The 20564-nt window shown below is 38.4% G+C and overlaps 1 protein-coding gene across 1 annotated transcript in view; it reads left to right on the forward strand.

Moving 5' to 3' along the window:
- Window positions 1-20564, forward strand: part of AASS (aminoadipate-semialdehyde synthase) — a 70917-nt gene that overhangs the window by 27449 nt on the left and 22904 nt on the right. The window contains exons 5-14 of the mRNA XM_032401685.1: window positions 1891-1975; window positions 4937-5004; window positions 5101-5247; window positions 6173-6251; window positions 6380-6507; window positions 7897-8045; window positions 9465-9587; window positions 9923-10034; window positions 19618-19677; window positions 19824-19891. Coding sequence (XP_032257576.1) covers window positions 1891-1975; window positions 4937-5004; window positions 5101-5247; window positions 6173-6251; window positions 6380-6507; window positions 7897-8045; window positions 9465-9587; window positions 9923-10034; window positions 19618-19677; window positions 19824-19891 — 1019 coding nt within the window. The remainder of the gene's footprint in view (window positions 1-1890; window positions 1976-4936; window positions 5005-5100; window positions 5248-6172; window positions 6252-6379; window positions 6508-7896; window positions 8046-9464; window positions 9588-9922; window positions 10035-19617; window positions 19678-19823; window positions 19892-20564) is intronic.

Below are 20564 nucleotides of genomic sequence, written 5' to 3' on the forward strand. Positions count from 1 at the left end.
TCATTGCAGATTGGGCATTGAGCAAAAATTTGAAGTAATGTGAAGGATCAAGTCATATCCATCGGGGAAGAGTCTTCCAAGCAGAGAGCATAGTAGCACAAAGTCCCGTGGGTCTGGCTGAGTGGAGGGTTGGTGTCAGTCATGTTCTAAAGTGCTTCTTCAGCCTGCTGTGTGGATAATATTGGAGATGGGAGGAGAAAATTGTTAAGATTGTTAGTTTAGACTAGTATGGACCCCAGGTTCCAAATGACAGTGGCTTGCACGAGGCCGATGGAAGCAGAGGTGGTGATGCATAGACCCAATATTGGGTGGATTTTAGAGGTCCAATCCTGCAGAAGTTACTCGTGAGACGAATGTGGAATATGAGAGAAAGAGTGGAATGAGATGAGTCCAAGGTTTTGGCCTGAGCAATTTGAAGGAGTTGCCGCAAACTGAGATGATGGTACTGCAAGAGGGAGCAGGCTTGGATGGGAGGATCAGGAGTTGAGTTTGGGGCCTGTTGAGTTTAACTTGTCAATTAGACATTTAAGCAGATTGCAGACTTTAGACATTAGATTTTAAGGAGGGAGCCATTGATAATGAGTTTGAGGCTCAGGGCGGCTCCTCCTGATACGTATTTGTAGTTGTCAGAGACTTGATGGCATCTACGACCATGAAACTGGATGAGGGTAGGCAGTGAGTATAGATAGAGAAGTCCAAGGTCCAAGCCCTGGGGTACGAATGCTAGATAAGAGCATTAGGAACTAGACTAGAATCTGAGAATAGGCAGAGAACAGGAGACTTCACAAACAGTAAAAGCAGTGGAAGAAAATGTGTTCTGTACAGGCCTATAGAATACATTCCTACTCATTTCAAATATGCTAGACCTGGCCTAGTGAATTCCCAGTGGTTTTGAAAAGCAAATTCAAAAAGTAACTAATGGAAATAATGTAAGAAAAAGATTGCACCTTAAGCAGATAAATTCCTTTAAAAGTACTTTAGAAGCATTTTCTTTGTTATGGATTTTTGTTCATTACAAGAGAATTAACAAAAACAGAATGGGCATGGCTGCTTTTTGGCAGTATTTTGTAACCAGTTAGTGTTGGATGACTATTAAACATTCTTAAATTCAGGCACATGGTAAAAATCATAATCTTTGAGGAAATAAAATGACTATTTAAAACATTCTATAATTACAGTGTATCAATAGCTTTTAAGCATGAGTTAATAAGACTTATTCCTGAGAGGGAAGATTCCCAAAGATAGAGGAAGAATGTGGTTTCAGTGAAGGTGAGAAAGTGAAAAGCAGGCAGTATGTGTTACTTTGTAAATGAAGCTTACTTGTAAAAGGATGGAGAGAAAAAGGAAAGGAGGAAAGGAGAGAGAGAAAATGAGATAGATTTGTGTGTATGGACTTGAGAGGGGGTGTTGTCATTTTTAAGGTAGGAAGGAGCAGTGTACAAAGGGATAAGGCAGGAAAGAAAAAGTTCAAGAGTGGTCTTGGAAGACATGGGAAAAAGCTGGGATCCAGCTCACAGGGATTAGCCTTGGCAGGGACTTGTTTTCTTTGAGACTAGAAGGAAGGATGTGGGGGTGAGTGGGACTATAGATATGTATGTAGGTGGTGCTGGCCTAAAAGTTAAAGGAGATCATGTCTTTGCTATTTTATTGACTACCATCAAGGGGCATTTGTCACCCTGCTAGGACCATCTCTAATCAAAACCTATCATTGGTTTGTGACCCAGCATTTTCTAAATATTTCATGGTGCACCTGATGGTAACTTACAAAGTCAGGTCAAGATATATTTTATAAGCGGAAGAAATGTGAAATATTTATTTGCTCATATATGTGGTCTACTCATTGAAATTAAGCTTAATGGGTCTGGGTGGAAATTTTTATCCTTTCTTCAGGAAATCCGACTTATTGATTACGAGAAAATGGTGGATCATAGAGGAACACGGGTAGTGGCGTTTGGACAGTGGGCAGGTGTGGCAGGTAGGTATGCCAGGGTTTTTACACCACCCACTTTCTAAATTTGCCTGGGAAGTAACTGTGTTTTCTTTTTTTCTATGGCAAGGGCATGGAAGTGTTCATTTCCACTAAAAAAATAAACATGGGGGTACAGCTAAGGGTGATGAATATTAGGGGAATAAAATAAGGTAAATCATTACACATCTTTATTACAAAAGTTAAAAAGAAAAAGAAAGCAGGAAAAAGGAGAATAACTATGAGTAGGTTCTGACTTTTTAGGTAGTTCTGTCTGGAAGACTAGGAGAGGTCAATTTGGTGATTAGAAATTGTGGAAAAGAATAAAGGGGGAAAAAGAGGGAAAAGATACAGGGATGGGAACCAAGAGAGGAGCAGTCTAGAAAGGATAAGAGCTGGAATTGGGGGAAAACTCCACTTGATTTTTGTCCCAAATTAGTACTTTGAAACTTCTTTAGTTGAAGAAGCACCACTTTTATATTAGAGCTCTGCATCAGATTAGCGTACTTAAAGGTCTATAATTGTTGGGACAAGTAGAAAATTTGTGGGGATATAGAACAGTAAGACACCGTCGGCCACCCTGATGCAACTGATGGTTACTGAGCACTCGCCCAGATGGCCCATAAGAACAAAACAGTTCTTAATAAACATAAAACGTTTGAAATCATAGAGTATGTGCTCTAACTATAATAAAGTTGATGTTGAAATAATAATAGAAAGATATCTAGAAAATTTCCAGATATTTGGAAGATAATGTATTTTTGAATAACCCATGAGTCAAGAAGGAATCACAGGAAAAATTAGTAAATACTTTGAATTGAATGAAAATTTAAAACAGCATACCAGAATTTATGGGGTGCAGATAAGGTGGTTACTTAGAAGGAAATTTATAGCATTTAATGCTTTTATTAGAAAAGAAGAAAGTCTAAATTAGTGATCTAAACTTCTATCTTACAAAGCAAGAAAATGAAGAAGTAATTAAATGCAAAGCAAATACAAGGAAAAGAGTAATAAAGAGGGAAAATCAATGAAATCAGATGCTAGTTTTTAAGCAAATCAATAAAATCAATAGGCCTCCAGTTAGACTGATTAGAAAAAGAGAGAAGCCACAATTTACCAGTATTAGGAATACATGAGGGGTCATGACTGTATTTCATATAGACATTAAAAGGGAAAGAAAGTATTATGAATAGACCAATAAATTTGACAATGTTGATCAAATAGGCAAATCCTTGAAAGACAAAAATTACCACAACCAACTCAAGAATTAAAAAACTTGAATATCAATGTACATAAGAAATTCTACTCATGGGGCACCTGGGTGGCTCAGTCGTTAAGCGTCTGCCTTCGGCTCAGGTCATGATCCCAGGGTCCTGGGATCGAGCCCCGCATAGGGCTCTCTGCTCTGTGGGAGGCCTGCTTCTCCGTCTCCCACTCCCCGTGCTTGCGTTCCCTCTCTCGCTGTCTCTCTCTCTGTGTCAAATAAAAAAATAAAATCTTAAAAAAAAAAAAGAAATTCCACTCATAGGCATTTATCAAGAGAAATGAATTATTTTTTATAAAGACTTATTTCTAGTAGCTTCATTCATAATAGCGTAGAAACAGTCCAAATGTCCATCAGCCGAAGAATGGATAAGTAAGTTGCGATATACCCATAAAATGGAAACTCCTTGTCAATAAAAAGAAGTAAACTACTGAAACTACACTGAATTATGTATGAATCTCAAAAATATGCTGAGTGAAAGCAGACACACAAGAGAGTATATACTTACAATTTCATTTATATGAAACTGCAGAATTAACTACTCTATACAGAGAAAAATAAGACCAGTAGTTAGTTCTGGGGCAAAGGAGTGGGGAGGATTGACTGGGGTGATGGAAATACTCTGTATCTCGATTATGTTGGTGGTAATATGGGTGCATACATATGTTCAGTTATCAAATGGTACACTTTAAATTGGTGCATTTTATTGAATATAAATTACACTTTTAAAAGTTGACTTCAGAAAAAAGATCAAAGAATGTTTGGAAGGGATACAGAGAAGGAAAAAGGAAGAGGAGAATGGATGCTGAGGTCTTTGCTATGGGTATGCTGAGTTTTCACTATTTGAGTCCAAATTGAGAAATCCATAAGGTAGTTGGTCAGGTCTTGAAATAAAATATCTGTGTTAGAGATACAGACTTGGGGTCATCAGCATATACAGAATACTTGAAATTTAGGACTGGATAAAATTAGCTAAGGAAAAAAAAATGTAGAGATCGAAGAGACTAGGGCCCTGGACAGAATCCTGATGCTAATTAATTTAAAAGAAGACCTTAAGGGAGGGGGAGAGGACACTAATTTAAAAGAAATGGGCATGGGAAGAGGCACCTAGAGAAATGTGGGATGAAAATTTTTAAGTCAGGGATGCTGAGGGAAGAGGGTTCCAGTAGAGAGAGAGTCCACGTTGCCAAATACCTCTGACAGGTAAGATCTGACAATTGTTCACTGAGTTTAGCTATTTAGGTCACTAAAATTGCTGCTGGCACTCATAAGGTCAATGCTGACCTTGTATTTGTTTGTTCATTAGTTTTGGTTTGAGAGGAATGTAAGTGTCTTTAAATGTTGATAAGAGTGATTCAATAGGGAGGGATAGTGAAAGGAATAATTTCAAAAGTGAATTCCTTAGAGAAGGAATGGGAAGGGATGGGATTTGGAGCAAAGATAGAATAACCTCAGAAAAGAAGAGGGACACTCTTTTCATTTTGGCAGGATTGAAAGTGGAAGGGAATAGGTAGGGATGCAGCTGGGTTAGTGCTTTTGATGGCAGAAAATTGAGGGGATGGATAAGGTGACCCCTGGGGCCCCTTCCAAATCTGAGATGCTGTGATCTGTGCCTCGTCAGAGCACGGAGCAGGTTGGAGAATGGTCAGAGAGAACAGCTTCAACTCCTGACTAATGGCTTTTCTGTTGGTCTGATTCTGCAATAGGGATGATCAACATTTTGCATGGAATGGGGTTAAGGCTCCTTGCTTTGGGACATCACACACCTTTTATGGTGAGATGTGTATTTTGTTTATTTTTTTTGAAAATACATATCAGGAAAGTGTCTCAGGTGGTCAACTAACTTGAATTCCTGTATGCTTGCTTTCAGCACATTGGCATGGCTCATAACTACAGGAACAGTGGCCAGGCTGTGCAAGCTGTCCGCGATGCTGGCTATGAAGTATCTCTGGGATTGATGCCAAAGTCGATAGGGCCTTTAACATTTGTGTTCACAGGGACTGGTAATGTATCTAAGGTAACTTCTTAGATACTTCCAAGAAAGTCCTCTTTCTGTAAAGCAACCAAAACCCTGAAACTAACCCAAGGAATGCGAACATTTTGTGGTCATTTCAGAGCCTTGCTTCTGGATGAGTAGGCGTTCAGAATTTTTGGTACTTTTCTTACCTATGTAACTTTCCCCACAGTATAGAGCAGTAATGATCCAGACTTATTTTCTTTGCTTTCAGTTGACTCCAAGCTGTCAGAGTCTTTGAACACTTTTTCTTTTTAAAGGGATAAATCATTGTTAATGGTATAAAGGTCTGTTCTTAGGGTGATCTGTTTTACCTTCATCACTGAGATGTCCAAAAGTTTGGAATTGAGCACAGGATGTAAATTTTTTAAAGTGATTTGAAGTTTTGCCAATAAGATTTTAGGAAGCTTAATTCAGGACTGGAATTCTTACTTTCTTTCTTCTGGGATGGTTTTGAGAAGGCATTTGTGATCCCCCAGAGAAATTTATAATTGTAAAATAGGTCTTCACTCAATGAAAATACTTTACGAACAGGACCTCACTATTTGTATTATACTGTGAGATAGGCATCTAATTTTTTTTCATGGGAAATACAGTTTCCCCACTTGAAATAATTCTGCAACGGAGCAAAAAGTAAATAGAAATATTTTATTGTGCTCTCATTTTTAAACACCCTTGTGTCTACTCTGAGTAACTTAAGTAAAAAAAATTAAAGCTCCTTCCAACGAATGCTGTTCATACAGGAATAAAAGCTGATTTGTAGACTGTGTGCGAGAAGTGTATCTATACTTCTGTGTTGCAGGCCTCGTCGCTGGGCCGGATAAGTGGAGCTAATAATTGTGGGGAAAGTGAATTGGAATCGTTGCAGAAAACCTTGTTGGCTTTTTTCCTATTGATTTTTAGATTTTTACTCATGCATTATTTACAGGGAGCCCAAGAAATCTTCAATGAGTTACCTTGTGAATATGTGGAACCACATGAATTAAAAGAAGTTTCCCAAAATGGAGGTAAGGGGGAGGGGGATGACTGTATGTATCTTTTAACTGTTTTTAACAGTTTCTGTGTTATAATATTTTATCACCATAAATCTTTATCATTTGTCACCTACTTTACTAATTTCTTTCTCCTCTGCAAGACCTGAGAAAAGTGTATGGGACGGTGTTAAGTCGCCATCATCATCTTGTCAGGAAAACAGATGGTGTGTATGATCCTGTAGAGTATGACAAATATCCTGAGCGCTACATAAGTCGTTTTAATACTGATGTGAGTATCACACTCAGCTTCTGAGCTGGTTGCTCCTAATACACTATAGTTAGGCTGTTTTCAAGGAGAGAGGTTATAAATGTATACATTGGTTTTCAGTTCCCCATATTGACTTGTGAATCCTTTGGGTTGGCCTTAGGAGTTGTTGGCTTTAATGATGTTTGGAGTGGCCTTTGCTTAGTGGTTTTGGTGGATATGCCCTTTGCTTCACTGCCTCTGTTTCTGCTTCGGGTCTGCATGTGCCCAATAACTCTAAACGATGTCCTGTGGAGTACTCTTTTCTGTATTTATCCTGGACCAGTTAGTACTATTAGTAAAGCCCAGTGTCTGTGAGGTTTCATCTCAACCTAGGGTTCTATGGCCACAAATTGCAGTCATAACCTCAGCCAGCTGTCTTGGAATGCATGACATTGATGACGGGGGACTAGGGTGAAACAGCACAGCTACGTAAGCACAGACCCGTCCCCACTGTACAGAAAGTTACCTATAATTCAGAACCTTCTGATGGGGACACACTGGCTTATCTTTTAAGAACAATGTATTTATGTGTTCTGTAGGAGTCACTGCAAAGTTCTCCTCAAAATACACCAACAAACCAAAAAATAAACAAAAAGTGTATGCATTTATTATGAAAAGGAATGTTTTAAATTTTAAATATGTTTGAACAATAAGATTGAAATATAGCTGGTATGAAATATAGCTGTTATGGCATGTAGAGCATGTTGTAGAGAAGGACTTTTACCTGTAGCTTGAGAATGCTTGAGTTGCTTGTGAAACAAAAATTATGAAACTAGTTTGAGACTGAAAAAAATCTAGTAAATTTCCATCCCTTCTCTTTCCCCCAATCACAGAAATATTGGTGATTGGATGCATCCTAAAATTTATAATGACCTAGTTACCACGTGTGCATGTATGTAGCGCATTTGTCCGTGGAGCTTACAGATGTTATCTGATTTAATCTTCACAGCATTCCTTTGAGGAATGGGGTACATATTATCCCCATCTAGCAGGTAAGGAAAATAGAGCCCAGAGAAGTTGAGGTAGCATGATGTAGATCACCCTACTGGTAGTTGAGCTGGAAATAGAGTGGTAGGTCACTTGATTCTGTCCTTTCCCTTTTCTTGGCCATGCAGTACATTAGAAAACAGAAATATTAATATATTTATGTTCATATACTTCTCTGTCATGGAGCAATTCTGCACTGAAATCTGGGTGAGTATTGATTGTCTTCACCTCACAAAATGACCACTGACATGGCAAATTATTAATAAAGTCAATTCGAAGTAACATTAAATTATTTCTTACGAACTTTACTGATAGCTCTCTTTCAGCCTACTGCATTGAAATTTGCTATTGCCTATCTTGTTGAACTGGGCACTTGCTTTACAGATTGCACCCTATACAACTTGTTTAATTAATGGAATCTACTGGGAACAGAACACCCCTCGTCTACTAACTCGCCAAGATGTCCAGAGTCTCTTGGTCCCAGGCAGGTCCTCTGTTGCTGGTGTGGAAGGCTGCCCTGCATTACCACACAAGTAAGGACTTTACTTCAGTAATGATGGCAGTTTTCAGCAACAGGGCCCACTCTTAGGGTATCATCTATAGGGGATTCACATATCATGGGACTTGACTGCTAATGACTGGTGGTCTGCTTTATCTCACTTGATCTTTTGGCAGCATTTGACAGTTAACCTTCCTTCCTTCTTGAAACTCTCTTCTATTAACTCTACATGAAGCTCAAAGGTAACCTCCTCAGAAAGATCTTCTGTGTTCCCATCCCCATCTCTCTCTAGTCTGTTACTTTTTTTTCCTCCTGAAATTCATGATCATTTATTTTCCTGTGTTTATGATTTTTCTCCCTCCCATTAAAATTTAATCTCCTTAAGGATAGGGGTCCTATTTGTCTTGGCGACAAGTACCCAGTACATTGCCTGATATACAATTTGTATTAAATAATTATTAAATGTTGAATTACATAATCAATAAATATTTGTTAACACCTACTCTGCCTGGCACTCTGCTAAGCTGAAGGATAGAGAAAAAATATGATTACTACCCTCAGGCATGTAGCTGGCATGAAGTAAATGCCAAAGGAATGCTAGGAGCAATAAATAGCATAAGAATTTAGAAGAAAGTGGGAACATTGGGCTCAGCAAAGCCTTGAAAAGGAAGACTGAGGAGAAAGAGAATTTCAAGTGGTAGGATTGGTACTTGATAAATATGGAACCACCAAGACACAACTTAACGACGCAGCGAGTGAGCAGTCTAGCTCTAGTGCAGGGTTGACAAAGTCAAATGGTAGTTGGAGGTTGGGCAGGAAATTTTTGGTCAACCCCTAAAGGATTTCAAAAGCTGGGCTGAGATTTCTGTTCATAATTCTAGAGATTTCCCTGTATTAACATGTGAAATTATGTAGTGGCTAGATAAGCACAGACCTGTCCCCGCTGTACAAAAAGTTACCCACAATTCCAAACCTCCTGATGGGACACACTGGCCTCACTTTATATGAAGAACGATGTCTTTGTGTGTTCTGTAGTCATCAGTCATACAAAGTCCCTCTCAGAATAAACCTGGTGCCACTAAGCAGGGTGGAGGTAGTGTAATCAAACCTTCGTAAGTTATTTAGAGTTGGCTAAATAGGTTAACTTTAACTAGGCTGTTTCTTATGATTTCTCTAGGGAAGGGGTTTTCCACTTTGATTTCCTTTTTTCTCCTCCTCCTCTTCTTTTTCTTCTTACTTTTGTGTGTGGAGACTAAAGCTTGTAGTGGGAAGATTGTCTATATCCTAGAAGAACACAGTGTCCTGAACAGTGAACTGTAGGAAAAAGAGCTGAAGAGCCCAGGAAATAATTGGCACCCACACTGAAAGTTGTTCAAGTACCTTTCATTTTTATTCATTTTTAATCTTGTTTAGAAGTTCCATGCTCTCATCTGAGTATCGCTGTTATTTTCAGACTTGTGGCAATATGTGACATTTCAGCTGACACAGGAGGATCAATAGAGTTTATGACCGAGTGTACGACAATAGAACATCCCTTTTGTATGTATGATGCAGACCAGCATATTATTCATGACAGGTGAGTTTGCTTGATATACTAGTGTAAAATATTCACTGTTTTACATTTTTATGAAGGATATGCAAATATCCAGAGATATGCTCAACCATATTTAAAAATTTGGTAGAAAAACGACATGCAAATTCAAACACTTAAATACATGATTATTATATTTAAATGGGAGATGGGTTGCTAAAGAAGGGAAGTTTTGTTTGAAGTCTTGTTTATTTTCTTTTATACTTTGATACACAATTATAAATTATTTTGGAACAGATATAATGGAGTAGATGCCTGGGAAAGTTAGAGCTTACGAATAACATTTTATACAGCTGAATAAAGCATATTGCTTCTCCTAGTGTTGAAGGCTCTGGGATTCTGATGTGTTCCATTGACAATTTGCCAGCACAGCTTCCAATTGAAGCTACAGAATACTTTGGAGACATGCTTTACCCTTATGTTGAAGAAATGGTAAGCTGACTGGTAGCATCCACAATAATTCTGTGGCTTTAAATAGAACTGTGGAGGGATCTTAGGAATGTTCTGGTCTTCTATACCTAAGAAATCGGTTGTAAAATGAAATGCCAGCCCTCCCTCAAAAGTATTTATAGATGCTCTTTTATATATTCTGCTTACTTGTCTTATGGGGAATATAATTATATAACTGCCTTCATGATTAACTACAATTAGATTTATCTCTCATTATTTTATTAAGAATGTTCATGACATGTGAGATAAGATTTCCTTTTTTTTACTCTTCCTGCTGTCTAGGTCAATTCATGTTAGAACATTCTTACTGTGCTGTGATGAACAGATTTGAAAAATGAGAAATGCAGAAAATTTTATTGGCTGTTTGTCACTAATGCTTAGTGAAGTGACAGCTTTTGTTGTGGTCATGTATTTTTCATTGTAATCAGTGATTGACTATTGAAATACTGTGTTATCTAAATTCCATTCATTTGCCAAAGATAAGCGTTCTTACTTCAGTATTTATCTTAAGCATACTCTTCTGTTTCTGTGCTGAGAATTTCTATCTTTTCATACATTATGAGTATACTGTTTTTTATCATATAGACAGAGTTAGAAAAGCTACTTTATAGTCTTTGCATCATATTTCCAAAATTCTATGTCAGCTTGTGGTTGAACTTTATTGTCTTTTCCCTTGAAAATGGGTCAGGTCATAGTTTTCTGGTTTTCCAGTTGAATAATTTGGGGTTGTATCCTGGATGATGTGAATAGTTATGCTGTGGAGATTCTGGATTGTTACATTTTCCTGAAAAGTACTGATTTTTTGTTTGTTTGTTTGTTTAGCAGAGAATTCATTGGTTAGACTTAAATTGAAAACTTTGTCTCACCTGAAGTGGGGGTAGCTCAAATAAAAGTTCAGCCCTTTCATCTTTACCTGGGTTGCTTACCTACACACACTCAGTTTGGGGCTTACCCAGAGACTTGAACAGAGTTCACATGAAAGTTGGGCTTCACTTTTTCTGAATCTGCCATTTCTGGCATTTTCCACTCACATTTTGGAGGCTGTGGTTACTCTGGGTTCTATTCCTGCTACACCCACAAAAAGTCATGCCAAATGCCAGACTCATCTCTTTGGGCTTTCTTTCCCAGAATTATGGTGCAGCAAGTCTTATCTACCTTAAAAATTTTTTTTTAAATTTTAATTCCAGTATAGTTAACATATGATGTTATAGTAGTTTCAGGTATACAATATCACTATATTGTATATATTGTTCAACAGTCCTATACATTACTCAGTGCTCATCATGCAAAGTGTACCCTTAATCCCCATCACCTATTTCACACATCCCCCACTTCCCCTCTGGTAACCATCTGTTTTTCTCTATAGTTAAGAGTCTGTTTTTTGGTTTGTCTCTTTTTTTCCTTTGTTCCTTTGTTTTGTTTCTTTAATTCCACATAGGAAAATCATATGTTATTTGTCTTTCTCTGACTTATTTTGCTTAGCAATATATACTCGGTAGCTCCATTCATGTTGTTGCAAATGACAAGATTCCATTCTTTTTTATGGCTGAGTAATATTCCAGTGTGTGTGTGTGTGTGTGTGTGTGTGTGTGTGTGTATTACACCACATCCTTATCCACTCATCTATTGCTGAACACTTGGGCTGCTTCCATGATTTGGCTACTGTAAATAATGCTGCAATAAACATTTAGTTGAGGATTTTTGCATCTATTGTCATTAGAGATATTGGCCTGTAGTTCTCTCTCTCTCTCTCTCTCTCTCTCTCTCTTTTTTTTTTTTTTTTTTGTAGTGTCTTTATCTGGTTTTGTTATCAGGGTAATGCTGGCCTCATAGGATCAATTTAGAAGCTATCCTTCCTCTTTTATTTTTTGGAATAATTTGAGAGAAGTAGGTATTAACTCTTCTTTAAATGTTTGGTAGAATTCACCTATGAAGCTATCTTGTCCTGGACTTTAGTTTGTTGGGAGTTTTTTGATTACTTACTTAATTTCATTGCTGGCAATTGGTCTGTTCAAATTTTCTGTTGCTTCCTGATTCAGTATTGAGAGATTATATGTTCCTAGGAATTTATCCATTTCTTCTAGGTTGTCCAATTTGTTGGCATATAATTTTTCATTATATTCTTTTACAATTATTTGTATTTTCGTGGTGTTGGTTGTTATTTCTCCTCTTTCTTTTCGGATTTTGTTTGAGTCCTCTCTGTTTCCCTCTCTCTCTCTTTCTGGATAAGTCTGGTTAAAGGTTTATCAATTTTGTTGATGTTTTCAAAGAACCAGCTCCTAGTTTCATTGCTCTGTTTTATTGTTTTGTTTTATTTCTATTTTGTTTATTTCTGCTCTAATATTTATTATTTCCTTCCTTCTACTGGTTTTGGGTCTTATTTATTTTTCTTTTTCTATGTTTGAAGTTTTTTTTGATTCTCGAAGTAGGCCTGTATTGCTATATACTCCCCTCTTAAAACAGCTTTTGTTGCATCCCAAAGATTTTGGACCATTGTGTTGCATTTTCATTTGTCTCCATGTATTTTTTGATTTTCTCTTTGATTTCTTGATTGCACCATTCATCATTTAGTAGCTCATTATTTAATCTCCATGTATTTGTGGTCTTTCTAGATGTTTTCTTGTAGTTGATTTCTAGTTTCATGGTGTTGTGCTCAGAAAAGATGCATAGTATGACTTCAGTCTTTTTGAATTTATTGAGACTTGTTTTGTGGCCTAATATGTGATCTGTTCTGGAGAATGTTCCATGTGCACTTGAAAAGAATGTGTATTCTGTCTTTTAAGGATGGAATGTTCTGAATATATCTGTTAGATCCATCTGATCCAATGTGTCATTCAAAGACAACTGTTTCCTTGTTGATTTTCTGTTTGGATGATCTACCCATTGATGTAATTGGGGTATTGAAGTCCCCTACTATTACTGTATTACTATCAATTACTTCCTTTATGTTTGTTATTAACTGCTCTATGTATTTAGGTATTCCCATGTTGGGTGCATGAATATTTACAATTGTTATATTTTCTAGTATATAATATATATATATATAATTCTTTATATTAATATATATATTCTAATATTAGGGTGTATATATATTTCTTTGTCTCTTGTTACAGTCTTTGTTTTAATGTCTATGTTGTCTGATACAAGTATTGCTACCCTGGCTTTATTTTCACATCTATTTGCATGATAAATTCTCCATTTCTTCACTTTCAATCTGCATGTGTCTTTAGGTCTAAAATGGGTCTCTTAAAAAAATAAATAAATAAAATAAAATAAAATAAAATAAAATGGGTCTCTTGTAGGTGGTATATAGATGGGTCTTGCTTTTTTATCCATTCTGTCACCCTATGTCTTGATTGGAGCATGTAGTTCATTTACATTCAAAGTATTATTGATAGGTATGCAACTATTGCCATTTTGTTACTTGTTTTATGGCTGTTTTTGTGGATCTTCTCTTTTTCCTTTCTTCTCTTGCTCTTGTCTTTCACGGTTAGTTGACTTTCTTTAGTGATGATCTTGGATCCTTTCTCTTTTATTTTTTTGCATATATATTGCTGATTTTTGATTTGTGTTCCTATTCAGTTTGTATATAACATCTGCATATAGCAGTCTATATATAAAGATGAGGGCCATTTAAGTTTGAACCCATTCTTTACTCCTTTCCCTCCCACATTTTAGGTATATGGTGTCATATTTTTTTTTTAAGATTTTATTTATTTATTTGACAGAGAGAGAGACAGCGAGAGCAGGAACACAAGCAGGGGGAGTGGGAGAGGGGGAAGCAGGCTTCCCGCAGAGCAGAGAGCCCGATGTGGGGCTCGATCCCAGGACACTGGGACCAGGACTTGAGCCGAAGGCAGACGCTTAACAACTGAGCCACCCAGGTGCCCCTATGGTGTCATACTTTACATCCTTTTATTTTGAGTCCCTTAAGTATACCCTATAGGTATACTTAATTTCACTGCTTTTGTGCTTCCTACTTTTCTTGCTCCTACTTATGGTTGTTCCTACCCACTCAGAGTCTCCTTTAACATTTCCTGTAGGGCTGGTTTAGTGGTCATGAATTCCTTTACCTTTAGTTTTTCTGGAAAACTTTATTTCTCTTTCTATTCTGAATTATAGCCTTGCTGGATAGAGAATTCTTGGCTGCAGGTTTTTTCTTTCAGCACTCTGAATATATCATGCCACTCTCTTCTGGCCTGCTAAAAGTTTCTGATGAAAAATCCACTGATTTGGGGTTACCCTAGTATGTAACTGTTCTCTTTTCTGTTGCTGCTTCTAAAATTTTCTCTTTATCACTAGTTTTTGCCATTTTATTTATTATGTGGTTTTGTAGGGATCTCCTTGGGTCAGTTTTGTTGGGGGCTCTCTGTGCCTCTTGGATCTGGATTTCTGTTTCCTTGTCCAGACTGAAGAAGTTTTCAGCTCTTCTTCAAATACATTTTCTACCCCCTTTTCTCTTTCTTCTCCTGGGATCCCTATAATGTAAATGTATTATACTTGGTTGTGTAGATGAGTTCCCTAAGTCTGTTTTCATTTTGTATTATTATTTTTTCTCTCACATGTTCAGATTGATTTTTTCCATTACTCTGTTCTCCAGGTCCCTGATCTTTTCTTCTGCTTTCTCTAGCCAACTATTTATTCCATCTAGTGTATTTTTAATTTCATTTATTGAATTCTTCATTTCTGGTTGGTTCTTTTTTATGTTTTCTATCTCTTTGTTAAGGTTTTTACCGAGGCCCTCTACTCTTACCCTCAAGAGCATTTTACTTATCTCCATTTCATTTAGGTATCTTGCTGTGATTTTGTCCTGTTCTTTCATCTGGGACATATTCCTCTGTCTCATTTTGTCTAACTCTTTGTGTCTATTTCCATGTGTAAGGAAAGTCAGCTACATCTCCTGCTCTTGAAAGTAGTGGCCTTATGAAGAAGAGGTCCTATAGTGCCCTGTAGTGCAATGTTCCTTATTCACCAGAACTGGGTGTCTCCTATATGTGCTGTGTGCACTCTGTTGTTGTGGCTGAGCCACTTTTTTCTTCTGGTGTCATCTGCAATGGCCCTCTTTGCCTATTATGGGCAGGATTTGGTCCCTGTGATGTTAGTAGGTTGGTCTGGGGCTGCCTTGGGCTTGAGTTGTGTCCGACCTGGCATTTGCCGTGGATGCAGTAGCACTGAGGTGCAGGTTGCTTTCCCTGTTTTGTCTTCTGAAAAGCTTTTGTGGGTGGGGGGGACCTGCCGTCAGATCAGCTATCTGTCCCCAGCCCACTGCTGGGGTTCAGTCTGACTGGTGTGTGTGGTTTCTTTCCCTGTCCCTGGAGCAGGCATCACTTTGGAGTGGTGCTGGTCCATCAGGGCTGCCTGCATACTGCCAGCCTTGTGGCAGCACTTTGGATGGGCTCAGACCAAGAGTATATTGGAGGGGCTTGATCTGCAGAAGCCTATGGTGGCAGATGTGGGGTGTTAGCAAGGCTTGCATGGCTCTTCAGTGGGAGGAGACATTGAGCTGAGGCCTGGCTTGAGGGGGCGTGTCTACAGGGGAACACACAGGTAGGGCACACTGTTATCAAGTTAGGTAGAAGTGTAGGTGGTATGCTGCTTTCAGCTGGTGGCATGTGTTTACGCTGGGGGGTGGGGCAGGGAAATAGTGTAGGCCAGCTCCTTGATTCCTAGAGAAGTCTCTCATGGATTCTTGCCCCCAATCCCTGGCACATGCTCTGAGATTAGTAAACAAATCTTCCTCCCATATACCCCAGGCATTTTTCAAACTGCTACTTCTATGCTGTATCTCAGTGGAGCTTTTTCTTGTGCTGTCTCTTTAAGGGTAGGAACTCAATTTCATCTTGCCCTCCTGGGTCTCCCAGAGCCAAGCCCGCAGATTTTTAAAGTTACATGTTTTAAGTACCGGTGCCTGTAAAAACCTGTGAAATTCAGCCCTTCTGGTTTTCAAAACCAAATATTATGGGGATTCATCTTTCCTGTGTGGGTTCCCCGGTGTGAGAGTCTGTTTCTCTCCCCTCCCTGTGCCAGTATGGCCTCTCCCTCCTGTGGGAAGTCCTGAGGATCCCTGCATCTCAGCCCTTCCTACCCTCTTCATTGTGGCCTCTTCTCTTCATTTAGCTGTGGAGTGTTTGTTCTGCCAGTCTTCAAGTCATTTTCTGGGTTATATAAACTGATGTGGTTGTTATATAGTTGTGTCTGTGGGAAGAGGTGAGCTTAGGGTCCTCCTATTCCACTGTTTTCCCCAGACAAAAAAAGAAGTTTTAGTACTTTTTTGAAGCTAAGAACTGAGGCTTTTCATGTTTTACCTGGTTTTACTCAGTGGGAAGATTGGTCTGAAAAGATCTAATTCACCATTGCTGGAAAGAAAATGTATATTTAAATAGGCGATATGTTTTTGCTTACATAAACTGGCAGTTAATAGACTTTTAGGCAATGTGACAAGGTTAAAATTACCTGACAGTGAGGTGTTGGAGATTTTTGGTCAGACTGAGGCAGATGATATTGCACAGATGTCTGACTAAGCTGGCTTCTCTAAATTGTCACACCTTTTTCCTTTTATGTATCATGATAGTCCTCCAAACAGTGTGGTAGGATTGTCTTGGGGGCATCTATCTCAGCACTGTCTTTAAGCACTGGACATTTGTGAAAATTTATGGCTTTATATTGTAGTCTTGATATGTGTGTATCTGCTTACCACTAAAAAATTAAGTATGTTGTCTGTGTTCTCTTCTGATAACTGTATGGGAACTGTATTTAAAGTATATGCACTGTCAGGGTGCCTGCGTGGCTCATCGCGGTTAAGCATCTGACTCTTGGTTTTGGCTCAGGTCATGATCTCAGGGTCGTGAGATAGAGTCCTTCATGGGGCTCTGCTTGTCTCCCTCTCCCTCTCCCTCTGCCCCTCCCCCTGCTCTCTCTCTCAAATAAATAAAATCTTTTAAAAAAAAGTATATGCATTCTCTTTTACCCCTAGATTTTCCTTTTTGACATAAGGTTCAGAACTTGTGGCATTAAAGGTTATCATTCTGAACCAATAGAGAAGTTTGTTTCACTCGAATTAATTACATATTTATTGTCTGCTGGAACAAGGCTCATATATGGATGAAGAAAATTAAAATACACCTTCTGACCTATAGAAGCATGAGGTCCAGGAAGTGGATGGAGACAAGTGACAGCCATTAGGAAAATGCTAATGAAGTTGTGGAGGGTGAGGCTCTGTCTTGTTGGGTAAAGTCAGAAAGGTTTTTTGAAAGAGGTGACATTTGAGGCAGCTCTTGATAGATGTATAGGATCTGTTCATTTGCATGGGAATGGGAGGCACACTATATGATGGAGAGAGGAGAGCAAAGCTGGGAGTTAACTTAACAGAGGGTTTCTGTGAGCTGTCAAATCGAATACAGTAAAGGGAAGTATGTTGGTTCCATATTGGAAATGGTCTTGATACCAGGATAATAGCTTGAAATTAATTTAGGAAAGAGTGATGAGCTCTCAAAGGTGGTATATGTGAAAGTGACATGGCATGCCATATACTTTAGGACCCTTGTGCTTATACTTTTGTCATGGTTGAATTCCAGCAAGGAAGACAGTTAAATGCAATCATTCAGCAGCCTTTTGTTGTCTTTCATTTTTGCCTTTCTTTAGGTGGACTCAAGATAGTTACTTCATTTTCCTTGGAAAAATCCATATGATTATTGCATATATCCATTTATCTATTTATTGAGTATTTACCATTTTATTGCACAGGCAAGATGCCAAGTGCAGTTCTTAGCTTCAGTCTGCTTGGGGGCAGATTTTGAGAAAGGCTTCACAGAGGAGGCAGTTCTTCAGCTGTATCTTGGAGGATGAAGAGTGGGAATTCCATGTAGAGGAATAATAGCATGTGAGGCATCCAAATGGTATAGCACAGAGGCATGGGAATGCTAATGCAGATGAGCATCTTCACAGTGTTGATAGGACTAGAGTTTTGGGTATGAGATGAAGGGAGAATTGAGGTTGGAGAGGCAGAGACAGACTATAGAAGTCTTGGGGACCACATAAGGAACTAGAGACTTTTATCTTGAGGGTTTTGGAAAGCTACTGGATTATTTTAAATAGACACAGAAGAAACAGTCAGGTTTGTGTTTTAGATTGAATAAATGGAAGGAGAGAGGTGGGAGGTAGTTCCCCTGGTCTCAGAAAGGCTTGAGTAAGGCTGCAGAATTAGGTATAACAGTCGAGAAAATGGAAGGATACACGAGTTTGGTGACTTAGGCATATGCCAAGTGAAATTCGAATCCCATGTTGTTATTCACCTACGGCTTCTGGCAGGAGACAGGGTTGGTAGGTGGAGGAATCAGCTTGAGGAAGGAATAGTCACAGGTGCCTGGGTAAAAGAAGCAATGGAGGACACCAGGTGTGCCAATTCCATGAGTTTCCCCAAAGATGCCCTACCTGCCTTATAGATATATATCTTTTTTTTAAATGCCCATATCCCAGGAATAGATAGCATAAGTGTTGTATGTTTTAGACACATGAAAGTAGTTTTGATATTTATTTTTTTAAAGATTTATTTATTTATTTTAGAGAGAGAGCACAAGTGGGAGGGGCAGAGGGAGAGGGAGAGAATCTCAAGCAGACTACACACTGAGCACAGAATCCAACATGGGGTTCGATCCCACAACCCTGAGATCACGACCTGAGCCGAAACCAAGAGTTGGATGCTTAACTGACTGTGCCACCCAGATGCCCCTCATATTTATTTTAATACAGTAAATAAATATTTCTCTGCCAGTATCTGGTAGGTACATTTTGCTCTTTCTCAGCTGGGTGAGTGCTGTAGACTTTAACCTACAAGGATAAGGAGGGAATGGTTGTCTCATTGACCCTAAGGTCCTGACCATCAGAAGCAATACTACTAACTTATATGACCTTTACTCTTGGCAGCCTATTCAGGAATTGGATACTTTGTAAGAAAAGAGGAGGATTAGAAGGATGGTGGGACGTTAATCTGAGAGTTGTGGCTTTTGTTATTGGCCATCTGACTCATTCTTGTAAGATAAAGGGAAGACTGGGTGACTTTTTGAGGTCTACTTTTTTCTTGATACTTTCGAAATGCTGATGTGCCTGTACATTGAATAATATGGGCCTGAGGGAGACTCCCCTATTGCAGGCTTGATGGCTTTTTGTCTGAAAGGCCCATTCTCTTTTCGGATAGAACAGTGTGAACCTTTGGGGTGGGATTCGGGCCTTCAGAGTGGGAACTATGGCTGTAAAGCTTGTGGTGATGTTTGCCAGCATGTTCAATATGACACATCGAACTGGTGGGGAAGGATAAACCATTTTGTGTTTTTAACAAGCAAAGATGATCAAATTTTAGTTTTAAAATTGGAACTTGTGCTGAAATAGGTTCTTAGGGGACAAAATTCATTGCTTGTGGACTTCTATTACCAATTATTTATATTCAGTGATCTTCAGAAAACTTTTATAAATTCTTTTTTTTCTTTGACTAATATTTTAATATGGAAACAAACACCAGGAATTCTTCTCTACAATCATTTATCTCTTACCAATCTCATTTTCCTTTCAGATATTATCAGATGCGACACAGCCTCTTGAAAGTCAGAATTTTTCTCCTGTGGTGCGAGACGTAAGTTACGAAAATAGTTTTTTTCCACTACCATCCTCTCTCCCTCTCTCACTTTCCCTTTCTCTCTCCATCTTTGTTATATGAGCCCCTGTTTGTGGGTCTAATATATGGACACTAAAGAAATGTCTTGTGTCATACACATTTAGGCAGTAATTACATCCAACGGTGTATTGACTGATAAGTATAAATATATCCAGAAACTCCGAGAGAGCAGGTAAGCATTATTCTTATCTTGGTTTTGTTGAGTATTTTTAAATGCTTCTTTTTGAGTTAATGATACTAGGTTTATACAATTTGGAAAATGTACATATAGGAAATCCAAACTATGTGACTGGCTGACACCAGTGGGAATTATTTTCCTCTGAACATCATTTTGGCTTTCTAATCTCCTATTGTAGACTTGTGTGTAAGCAAGCAGAAGTCTAAAAAGTTGTCCTTTGAGTAGCCCCTTTTTCTTTCTCTAGCATTTTGCATATTGACATGTCTCAGCTATTTTCTCACAGAAAATAAGCACACTAACCCTTTCTGCGGTGCTTTCAGTCTGATTTTTAGTTGAGGGTTTGGACTCTATTTTGTTTAGTAAAATGTTTAGGCAAGTGGGCTCTTATTTAGAAAGTAAGAGAAGTCATGAAGAAAGAAAATGGTGAGAGGTCAGTTTTCCCTGGGAATTCTTCTTAGGATGAAGGTGCCAAACAGTAATGTGGTAAATGTATCCAAGAGAATAGTTCTCTTAGAAAGGTACTTAGCTAAGGGCCTTGTTTCCTTAATTGATTTTACTGCTCAGAGTTTGAAAACATTGACATTTCTTTGGAATGTTCTGGTCCTCTTCAGCTGATTGCACTTGATTTGTGTTTATATCTGCTCCACTAGTCTATTCACATTTAACA

This window comes from Phoca vitulina, unplaced genomic scaffold, assembly GCF_004348235.1.
Source record: "Phoca vitulina isolate PV1807 unplaced genomic scaffold, GSC_HSeal_1.0 scaffold4, whole genome shotgun sequence".
NCBI lineage: Eukaryota > Metazoa > Chordata > Mammalia > Carnivora > Phocidae > Phoca > Phoca vitulina.